The sequence below is a fragment of the Mercenaria mercenaria genome, unplaced genomic scaffold (genome assembly GCF_021730395.1).
Source record: "Mercenaria mercenaria strain notata unplaced genomic scaffold, MADL_Memer_1 contig_1999, whole genome shotgun sequence".
NCBI classification, from domain to species: domain Eukaryota; kingdom Metazoa; phylum Mollusca; class Bivalvia; order Venerida; family Veneridae; genus Mercenaria; species Mercenaria mercenaria.
Window position 1 is genome coordinate 2,524 of NW_026460024.1, and position 12,472 is coordinate 14,995.

At 34.3% G+C, this 12,472-nt stretch overlaps 1 protein-coding gene across 1 annotated transcript; it reads right to left on the minus strand.

Annotated features, from left to right (window-relative positions):
• Positions 1–4,544: 4,544 nt before the first annotated feature.
• On the minus strand, positions 4,545–12,010 carry LOC128552068 (uncharacterized). Its single transcript, XM_053533067.1, has 4 exons — positions 11,345–12,010; positions 10,890–10,952; positions 6,254–6,412; positions 4,545–4,831 (listed from the first exon to the last, which is right to left on the minus strand). Exons 1-4 carry the CDS (start codon positions 11,829–11,831, stop codon positions 4,545–4,547), a joined length of 996 nt encoding a protein of 331 aa, XP_053389042.1. The 5' UTR covers positions 11,832–12,010.
• Positions 12,011–12,472: the final 462 nt, after the last annotated feature.

Consider the following 12,472-nt stretch of genomic DNA (forward strand, 5'->3'; position numbering starts at 1 on the left):
GTATAGTTGTGCTTAAACAAATGATAATTGGTTGATAAATTATTGTATCGTAAAAGTGTACATACATTTAGCTTAAGGAGGAACCACACTATAACTTTTTTTCAGAGCCCACGTTATTGACTGATACCAACAAAAACTGGAAGATATTTCTGATTTAGATCTGTGTATATTTTTACGTTTAATGCATCAGTGACGTTTCCATGACGTCGCAAACATGACCACTTCGCGCATTTTTGACGTCAGATATACGGGGACAAAATCTGCCTTGAAATTATTGCACCGGCAATATTTTTTAACGTAAACCCATAAATTATATATGAAATAAAAGCTGACATAAAACTCTAGACGATGATTTAATCGGAATTGCTCTACGTTTTCGCGTAATAAAATGAGAGCCAAAAAACAAGTTTTCTTTTTACTTAAATTTTCCATAAAAATAGCTTCGCTCAGCATTAAAAAAATCCATCCGTAATTTTTTTACCAAAATTGAATATGTTTTACACTAATACGTCCTGTAAATATATAGTAAAAAACAGAAAGTTTTAGCATGCCGTTTTGTGGCTATAAGAACTTTTTAAGCATCACTACAGTGACATTTTTCGACGCTGAAAAAAATGACGTGAATGTGAAGATATGACCCTTAAGGTTAGGCAAAAAAGGTTTGTTTCTGGTAACATGCTAAACAAATAGTATAGGTAGCTAAAGTGCCGCTAGTTTTTATTTACACATTTACAGTTAACTATAATAGATTTTTATTTAATGATGATTTAATCGGAATTGCTCTACGTTTTCGCTTAATAAAATGAGAGCCAAAAAACGAGTTTTCTTTTTACTTAAAATTTCCACAAAATATAACTTCGCTTAGCATTAAAAAAATATCCATTCGCAATTTTTTTATTAAAACTGAATATGTTTTACATTAGTATGTTTTCTGAATAACAGTCAAAATTTAGAAAGTTCTGCGGTGTCGTTTTTATGTAATTAGTTGTTATGCGTTGATACTAGGTCAACAAATTTACGTTTTCTCGACGTCACCGTTTCAAATTGTTTTTGAAGAATTGACAGGTATACGCAACGTTCAGATAAACGTGAAATTACATTACTTATCCCATTATTTAGTAATTGTGGTAGCTTTTATGGAATGTGTATCATTAGCTAACATACTGCCAGATCCGAATATCTACCATTCAGACCCGAAATACGGAAATATTTTTTTACTGCGAGGATAAGTACTAATTAAAGAATAGACTGAAACTATGGCATTCGTTTATAGTGATAAGAATAATTATCAAATTAGTGGAAACACTAGTGTAAATTTCCTTTCAGTGACCTCATTATCTGCGTGGTCATATTCGAAGTTATGCAAGATAATAAACATGTATTATTTGAAACTCTTCTAACATATATAAAATTATTGCTAATATATTTTCCGCAAAAGAGCGTTATAGATCTGAGCCTATTTAACAACGCAAATAGTTAACATATTTTATATACTTTATATAAAGCGTACCATATTTATATAGTAATTTTACAGAAATGACCGAATTTGTCTATAATAGCATTAAATATATGCATTTGTTCAGAGCAAATTGGCCGATCGCGATCACGTGCTTGGTGTTGTCAAAAAGACATGTAGACTCAGATAACAGCGCGTAGTTCTGCACGGATTTCTCGACGCATATTTTACGCTTTTTATCGCTTCTTTATTACTAGTTACTAGGTATACGATATATTACTCTAGATATCGTAATGAAAGTTACATTCATTTGTAGAACTATTCAAGAACTATTTCATAAAGGTATATCGCAAGGTTCAAACCCGACCCAAAGGGTCGTCCGGGTCCGAACATAGGTGCCATTATGTAAAAAAGCAAAAACATAACAAAAATACTCTTTATTTTTCTGAACAAATATTTTACATCAACTGAGGCTCTTAAGTAACACGTTTTGGCGAATATCAATTATTTCTATGGAAATAAATAGTTTTATGTAAGTTTTGTCCGTCTGTACAATCTGTAGACTTGCTATAGGGACCGTATAACGCTAATCTTGGTCGCATTTTTTCGAAAAATTCATCAATTTCTTTTTATTATAATGAGCGTTAAGAGTAAGATATCAAACTGAAATTTCTTTAAATAAGTAGTTGGAAATATTGTCTAATCGAATATGAAAAACAATTGTCTTTTCCGTGAGCACGCCGTCGGCAACATTTGCTGAACTTTGCCATTTTTGGCTTAAAATATTTGCCGTAAAATAAGGAAAAAGTGCTTATAAAGTATTTACTTTGGCGAATAACTGCAAATTAAAACTTGTTTTGACAAAAAATGATAAAATTTGAATGTTTGTGACAAATAAGACAACATCTTTTCGTCCGTCCCTACGTAATTTAGGAGAAAAGCTGTATTTCCGTACTTTTTCGTACGGTAAAAGGCAGTGTTTTTCATTAACTTCACATAATTGTAGAATGTAACAAACACAAGATATTTTAATGAATTAATTTTTATAAATTATATCTAACATTGTCTAAACAGATATGTAATTTGTATATTTTTATCGCCGACGGTTTCGTCGGAGGACCGTCTCAAAATGTATCATTTTTTGTGGAAATATGCATACTTCTTCATATATTAAATAGATGGGCTGGCCTTGTCAGAGGAGTCATATCTTCATAACCTGGTGTCCGATTTTAATAAATGATACCTTGTTGCGAAGGGCAAGCAAGTACCTAGAGAAAACAGGCCACGTCAGGTTCGAACCCGGTCGACTAGGGGTCAAGGTCATAGGTCAAATTCAGGTAATATTCTCAAAATATGAACTTTTCAGAGCAGTCAATGCAGTCCTGAAAACTCAAGCACTACCTTCACCGAGTCTAATGACACCATTGGAGCAATTCTCACGGACGGCTCCCCGGGGCGGGCCAGCTTAGTCTTGGCCAGCACCCTACTGCAAATAACAAGTTGGTCATTTCCTGATACCTGTCCTTAGCTCTGATGGCATCATATGGACTTGTAAGTAGCTTAAAATGTAAAGCTAAGGCATCTACAAACATATTTATATATGGTATAGGTAGGTACCTGGGGTGTGGAGACTCGAACAAGGGTCAAAATGTAACATAGTGTAATTATCAGCTGAAATTTAGTATGAATTTAATACAATACCGTTCCTCCATGTATTACATCCCCTGACACATGGCTCACCCAGGTTTTCAAACATGGTCTTAATCCGTAGCCAGGACCCATACCTAGTCCACCATGTATTAAAAGGGTACAAGCTAAAGTCAAAAGGGACCTAGCTGGGTCGAAATCCTTCCAGACATGGTCAAAAAAGCCATTTCGAACCTACTTTGTAACCGTGACATGGCCTTATACCTAATAATAAATATATTACAGTTAATTGTAACTGTGTAAATAAAAACTGGCGGCACCTTAGCTACCTTCCCTACTTTTTTAGCATGTTAACAGAAATAATCTTTTTTGCCTAACCTTAAGGGCCATATCTTCACATTCACGTCATTTGTTTCAGCGTCGAAAAATGTTACTGTAGTGATGCTTAAAAAGTTCTTATAGCCATAAAACGGCACGGTAAAACTTTCTGTTTTTTTACTATGTATTTACAGAACGTAGTGTAAAACATATTCAATTTTGGTAAAAAAATTACGGATGGATTTTTTCATAATGCTGAGCGAAGCTATTTTTTGTGGAAAATTTAAGTAAAAAGAAAACTCGTTTTTTGGCTCTCATTTTATTACGCGAAAACGTAGAGCAATTCCGATTAAATCATCGTCTGGAGGTTCATATCAGCTTTCATTTCATGTATAATTTATGGGTTTACGTTAAAAAATATTGCCGGTACAATAATTTCAAGGCAGATTTTGTCCCCGTATATCTGACGTCAAAAGTGTGCGAAGTGGTCATGTCTGCGACGTCATGGAAACGTCACTGATGCATTAAACGTAAAAATATATACAGATCTAAATCAGAAATATCTTCCAGTTTTTGTTGGTACCAGTCAATAACGTGGGCTCTGAAAAAAAGTTATAGTGTGGTTCCTCCTTAAATGTTTGGTAATTGATTAGTAATTCGTTGTGTTCTGGAGGTGTGCAAATAGTCAACTTTCTTTTAAAAATGAAAGTAAGAAGAAATTCTAATACTGGGCACAATTGACACTTGTTTAGTGCAGTGTAATAAATCATCAAAACTTATAGTTAAAAGATTATTACCTGAGGAAAAATCAAATTCTGATTTGTCTTCATGCAAGTCTATTGCTTCTGAGTCGTGTTGTAAAGCCATACATCGTGTACTGTCTCTGGAAGCTTGAAATAAAAACATTCTTACTGTAATAATTAAAAACTTACATAATAGATATCCCCTTAGCGTTTAATTCTTCAAAGAGAAGAAACACAAGTTAAGAAGTTGTTGACACTTACAGAAGATATATTTGATAAACCAGTCCCATATGATTGTTTTCAATATAATAGAATTTATAAAACACAAAAAGTATCAATAATGATTCATACCTGCTTCTTCAATAGCTGCCATGACATCGTCAACATCTAAAGATGCCTTCAATATGATATTTGTTCCAAAATGCTTTGTCTGCTACACTTTTAAGGTGGCCCGAGAAGTCATCGTCTTTGAAGGAATTCAAAATATGAAGAAGACCATTCTTTGAAGTGCATTCCAGATCAAGCCTAAGCGGATGTTTGTTTTCTGCCTTCTGACTGAACTCCTCTTCTGTTCCTTGCATCAGTTTTGCATGATCGTCATTTTCCGATGAAATTTCTAAATGCCTGTGTCCGACTTCCTCAGAACTGGACATTTCTAAAAAACAATCTTAAATATTCAAGACAACAAATATCTATATATATTTATGCAAAAGTATATTATAAAGAAAAAATAAACAACATTACATGAGTTAAATTATATTTGCCTACCGGTTTCGTTTATACTATTCAGGGCAAATAATACAATATGGCCCTTGTAATTATGATAGTAATTATGATATATTAAAAGCAATTCAAAGTAAAGATTTTTTTTATTTGACATTATTTCAATGATTTGGGAGTCAGAGATTTTTGTTTATTATGTAGAGCCATGAATATTTTTTCAAACAAATCTATTTCTTTTTAATCGTAGACAATGCCCCCGCACCCACTCCAGAATATCAAATGGTCGGCCCCAAATAAACTGCCGGTCTAAAAGAAACTGATGTGTACATATGTTAGGCAAATTGTACACAAACAAGAAAGGATGTAAAATATAACAGTTACACAATTAAACTCCAAATGATGAATAAAAGTCATTTTAGAAATGATTTTGAATTTAAAATCATCCAGTGGTACACATTATTAATTCACATTGCACATTTATATGTTGCATATACACATTCCAGCGAACACATATCGCAAAACAACGATTGACATATGTTTCTGTATAAGCCATTTAGAATTGCTTTTTTATCTAGATCAGATCTACATTTGGGTTGTTCATCCATGTTTTTTTCTATTAAGGCAATGTGACATGTGACGATAACTCACCAATTGTTCAAGATGAATAGTACCCATTTACCGAGTTGTGCATTTTAGGTGAGAAGTGCGCCACTCTAATGTGTATGTACATTATCCCATTTATGACCATGATTCCTATATAGTACACCAAGGGTAGTGTAGGGTATAACATTCACTGTTTTTTTCCTGGTCTAGTGCTAGTGCTTCGCATTTGTAATTAACTGTAACATGTAATAAATAACCTTTGAATATTGTAAGTGCATGATGATGATTTAGAATAACTTTAATCACAACAAGTTCCATTTGCAGATAACATTGGTCACACAAACTTCCATAGCAGAAAAATCGTATTAAATGAATAATAAATGAATATAAAAATATACCTTGCCTACCTGTTGCAAAGAATTGCCATACACGAATACTGCATTTTCATTTTAAGAGTAAAATTATACTTTCTATTTTAGCAGAGAGTATGTCTATTTAAATGTTTAATCTTATGTATACAACTTTACACAAGTACTTACTTAAAATATCTATCAGTATAGATTGCAAGAACTCTGTTCTAACGCTGGCTGAGATAGATATTGCGGCGTAAAATTGATAGTGTCTCAACAATGCGTCTGATATCCTACGTAAGTGATCCCTAAACTCCTGACTGTCCAATGTTTGTAGAAATAGAAGAGCGTCGTCATAGCTGTTACACTCAAACACCAAAAATAATGCACGCCTTTTTACTTCCTTTGAATACAACATTCTTGTTTCTTGACATTTTTCTCTATTTCTTCAAACCCAGCTCCTTCACTTGCCATGCTTTCTGCATTGTTTAATATCGTATCAAGAGTATGTTCACACAGATTTATCCAATAATCCGATGGACCACCTACAACCAGCTCTGTATGTAAGCCAACTGAAATGATGGAAATCAGAAACTTTAACCACTTAGTGATACGATTATTAAATCTATAAGAAAATCCTTTAGAAGCACAGAACACAACTAACAGACTTATTGGGTGATAATAAGGGGTAATTGTGTGTGTAACTCCACCCCCTCCACCCCCAACACACATACGTCCCCTGTCACGCACCGGCTTAAGTGGAACTTTTGAACACAAATATTAAATGGACAACATGACTCAAAAGGAAAAGAAAAAAATTAACACTGAGCCAAAGTAGTGGTTGACTTTTAACAGATTTGGTGTGACTGAGTCTGTTCGAGCTAACTTAGTCACGGTGGGGAAACCACGTGACTAAATCGGATAAGGTGCACGCAAAAGTGCTAAAAATAGGCCCGCTTCAGGTATGTTTTTTCACCATAACTTTTTTGATCCGCAATTGTTTTAAACGAGATAACGTGTATAAACCCCGCAATAAAAAGCTCTTTCAGCGGATATATGTAACTTGATGAAACCCCCTCCCGTTTTTACGTAATCCTTGCCCAACCGATTCGAAAGATGCAAAATATTTTGGTAACGAACACGTCTGTTCACAAGTAACGCATCTAGGACAGATTCTGCAGAGAATTTTCGCTGCAATGTAGGTTTAGAATAAAGCTTGTCATTGTCCAAAGTCCTGTACCAAATATTTAACATGACTATTCATGAATATTGAAGATATCGTAAGACAAAGGGTGCGGTAACGTACACGTTGCGGTTTTCAGGAGGTAACGTACACGTCATTTTCCCCAGAGGATAACGTACACGTCAAAGACTATTTATCATGCATGTAGAACATATTTGTCTTTAAATGACTGAACTGTAAACATTTTGATATTGTTAAAAAAAGATGCAGATGCTGGAAATAGGTTGTTTTTCTTTCGATAGGTTAGTATATACACAAAAATGCTACAGTGAAAATGAGCAGCGTCATTCCTCACCCTAACTTGGAAATAAATATACGTTTACTGCTCTTTAAACGTTTCTTGTATATCTATACATAAAAAGGTAAAATGATAAAATTTTGAAATTATTTTGCTCTAAATATATCATATGCGCAACCGACCATGTATCTTTGAGTGAAAATGTTGACAGTTGTTTACGGGGGATGGAAGCCTAGTACTTGTTCTTTCCAGTAACGATGGTTAGTTTAGTTGTCCGCACCATATGATTATGACGTTTGAAAGAGGACGTAAATCAAAGACAAACAAAAATAAGTATTAACATTTAATACGCACATAGTTATCATTGTTGCACCGAGGGTAACAGCATTAAAACTATCATAATTATTATCTATTTATAGCATGGAGAATGAATAAATGTGCCAGGAGTACAGAAAGTCTTTTCGGAGAAAAAGTAATTTAAAGAGCACGAGAAGAGACACAGTGGAGCGTGTCCTTACACGGTTGTGGGAAAAACTACTCTTCTAAAGCCCATCTAACCAGACATCGGTAAGTTCGGATATATTCAATTCATCAAAATCTGTTTTTAATTTATCAGTCTAAATCTAAGATGATAATGTATGGGTAGAGCGTTGGACTTGTAGCCCGGCGGCCGCGGGTTCGAATTACGTCCGCTGTATTTGACTGCTACCATCACAATGCATTCGTTCCTCGCGAGTACTGGCAGAACTCAAGGAAACAGTCATGGAGAGTGGACGATATAATGTGTATGAATTTTACTCTACAATCGATCTAAAATTATAAATTATTAAAGAAACCTATACACTTTAAGTTTTTTTCTATCAAGAATCGACTAAAATGATGCCACAGCAAGTACTAGACTCCCATTCTCTATAAGCAACTGTCAACTTTCCCACATAACGTTTGAACGTGGCAACATTGCATGGAAAGTCTTACAGCGCTTGTAATGTTATGATTTATCCTTAGCGTTGGAGTCCTGAAATTATGGTTGCAGGGGTGTATGCGCTAGATCGAATCTAATTACTAATGTTGGGGAAATGTGTAAGTGGCTCGTAAGCTCAGTCGGTAGAGCTTTTGCCTTATAAGCAAAAGGCCCCGGATTTGAGTCCCGGTCAGGCTGCATATCGTTAGCGAGGGGCTCGAATTCATGACCGTCTATCAGTAAGAGGTTACAGCGACTTGAGATAAGCGACCTTAAGCACTTGACAACGGAGACGGATCATAAATGTATGTGGTAACATTGTTCAAGAGTAAAATAAAACGTGAAAATAAAGGTTTCCTTAAAATCTAAATTTCAAAGGAATCTTTATTCGATGGCGGGCTTTCCAGTCCGTCAACATTTCACAACAACTTTGGCCAGGCTCCTAATATTAGGGTACGCCCATGTACTGTATTCCATAACATTAAACACTTTTAAAAAGTTCCAACATATCATCAAAGGCTTAAAGATACATGAATACTTATGTCAATGATGATCTGGTACTATAATGTTAAAATACTGTACACATGCGTGGTTGATATGAGTGGCCTTGCGAAGAAGGTAACTTTGTGTTTCCTCGACAGGTCAAATTATCCATTTGATATTTATGAAATCAGTACTCAACTGTATTAAATTATTGTATGGATTTTTATAACTGAAAAATGGGACTACCTAGAGTTATGGTTCTTCGATACTGCACATCCTCCCATTGTGTTCTATCATTGTGTGAAGTAACAAATTAGCACCATTAATACTTCTTGAGTTATGCTCCAGACAAGAAGCGTGACGGACGCCTATCAGTCGGCAGACGGACAGACAGATAGACGACGGAAAAGTGATACCTATATGTCGCAGCTACTTTGTAGCAGGCGACACAAAAACTGTCTAAGTTATCTGTACTTGTTTAAAAATACTCACATTTTTATAAAATCGCAATCCAATATAGCTTAGTTTAGTTTAATAGTTAATTATAATCTCTTTAATGTTTATACATGTACAATAAATTAGGAAAAAAATGAAATCATTATCAAAACATATAAGATATTTGATTTTGTGACTTAACCGAGTCTGTTATTTTAAAGCTTTGAATGTAGTTGACGCATTTATAGATCAATATTATCAGAATATGTCAGCATTTATAACTTAATCAATCATGGAATGGCTATAGTCTTTAGATATGCTAAATTTAGGTCAATACTGATATGTTGTTTCAGTAAGGAGGTCTAAATGAATATCTAGCTGACCAGCAAAATGATATGTCACTAACCTCCAGAAAGAATAACATATTACTCCCGCACGATAGTTTAAACGACAACGTGTTTATATTATTGGTTGATTGTTATGGTCCCATGCATAACTGAACTGAAAAATGTTGTCAATGATACAAATAAAGTGCATGCTGTCATATTATACAAAAAGATTTTCTGTATTGAAATGTTTTAATGAAGAAAATCATGGTTATCAAACATGTTATTCGTTCGAGTTATCGGTCGGAATTAATACTAATTCCAGCATCTTTTAACAATACCAAAAAATGTTTACAGTTCAACGGGTCATCAAAAAGATTTGAACACATGGATTTGATTAAACACCGCTGACAGACAAAACTATATGGTTTATTCCCAGAAACCTAATCGACTTTTGATATTTGGAAAGAAAACAAGTTGACATTTAAAATGGAAACTGCTAACAATGTCTACTTGTCAAAATAACATACACGTTTAGACCATAAAATTCCAACTGCTGCTCATTTTCACTGTAGCATTTCTGTATATAATAGCCTATCGAAAGAAAAACATAAAATTCCAACTGCTGCTCATTTTCACTGTAGCATTTCTGTACATAATAGCCTATCGAAAGAAAAACAGCCTATTCCCAGCATCTGCATCTTTTTTAACAATATCAAAATGTTTACAATTCAGTCATTTAAAAACAAAGATGTTCTACATGCGTGATAAATAGTCTTTGACGTGTACGTTATCCTCTGGGAAAAAATGACGTGTACGTTACCTCCTGAAAACCGCAACGTGTACGTAACCGCACCCTTTGTCTTACGATAATTTCAATATTCATGAATAGTCATGTTAAAAATTTGGTACAGGACTTTGGACAATGACAAGCTTTATTCTAAACCTACATTGCAGCGAAAATTCTCTGCAGAATAAGTCCTAGATGCGTAACTTGTGAACAGACGTGTTCGTTACCAAAATATTTTGCATCTTTCGAATCGGTTGGGCAAGGATTACGTAAAAACGGGAGGGGGTTTCATCAAGTTACATATATCCGCTGAAAGAACTTTTTATTGCGGGGTTTATGCACGTTATCTCGTTTAAAACAATTCCGTATCAAAAAAGTTATAGTGAAAAAACATACCTGAAGCGGGCCTATTTTTAGCACTTTTGCGTGCACGTTATCCGATTTAGTCACGTGGTTTCCCCACCGTGTTAGTGTTGTTGTTGTTTTTGTTTTTTTTTTGCAGGAAGGTGCTGCCATAGGCCTTGTGAAAAATAGTAATAAAGTATTTTGTTCTTTGGATTACGTGTATCATACTTTTGAGCTTTTTCTGACATGTTTGACTAAATCCATTCAACGTTGCTATAGATGGTTTTACTCCTGAAATAAAAACAGATCATTATAGTATGAATACAATTGCGTGAACAGAACTGTTCAGAAATATCACATGTTGATTTAACTATTTTCTGACGTTTCGACTTGTAATTTCTTAATTTTTGAAAATATTCCACCAAGCATAATGTTCAATTTCGACAAAAAGAACTAAGATTAAACATTCGAAGCATAACATAGAAACTTAAAAAGGAAATTCCTTTGTCAATGGGCGCGTAAAATGGTTGCCTACTGAATAACTCGGCGTTCACCGCTGTGACTTTAAAACCACACTTTGTGCGTAGAACTAGACATCAAACTATGACAAAAAACTTTTACAAATTAGAGTATGTACAAACAATACAATTTGTACATGGTAAAAAATAAAAATACATACTTACCGTCTAATGGCCCTGTAGCAAACTGTGTTATGTATGCGGAACAACGATCTCGTACAGGTTTGTCAAATGTCGCTGCCAAAGTGGTTATAATGTCTTCTAATTCTTCCTGCACTTCTTCATATTTCTTTTGGTCAAGAGAAGCAGAGGCACAATGCATGTATATCTCATTTCTCAAATCTCTTAAGGCACGTAATTTCTGCTTTTCAGTCAAGGAAAGACTACGTCCAAAGACATTGATCAGCACACCAACTGACAGTTGTAAGTCCCATTTGTTAATATCAGTTGTACCATATTGGGGGAAAAGTTTATCATAATGCTTCCCGTGAAATTCATGCTTCAGTTTGTTTTCACATTGTTTCAGTAGCGCGTCCAGGTTTCCACCTGCCTTTTGACATTCTCGTCCTAAAGTTTCCCTTGAACTATATAAACCACCTTCAACGAGGAGTAAAAAGGATCGTAGAAAATAGGTATTTTCCTCTGTAGCCATTCAACCGATACAAAAGTAAAACCATGCCACTTCATTTGCAATCAATTCAAAATGTAAAGTATAGAAAACAGTTAATATATTTTAAATCCATTAAGTGATTTACCTGAAAGAGAAGAAGACAGTAACACTGTATATTACCTTTTAAAGTATGAACCGTACTTCTTGAAAAATCACGCAATATCTCGAAGGTACATTTATAACCTACCATTTACGACCATTTGAACTATATAATTTGCTTCGTTTTTTGCTTTTGTTTGGGTTTACTGTAATATCGAAAGAGTTATAGGTAATATGACGACTTTCCAGGTTTACATGTTCGATGAAGACCCCTTTTGGCTCATGTGGTCTCTTGATCATCTCTGACAAAAAATAAATCATGTAATAATTCCAAATTATGCATTTTACGAATTTAACTGACTACAATTCCCATGCTCAGCATAATATTTAAAGTGAGTAAGTGGTGGGAGTTTTATATTGTCCATTTTTGTATATTGTATTTGTATTTGAAAAAAATCATTATGGATTAATACCTAAAGTATTTTATCAAACAAAGCTATATTTCACAATTAGGTATTTATTAGTACTGGCGATAATCTTCAGTTGATAACAATTTTATCACAACCTTTTATAAAACAGTAGAT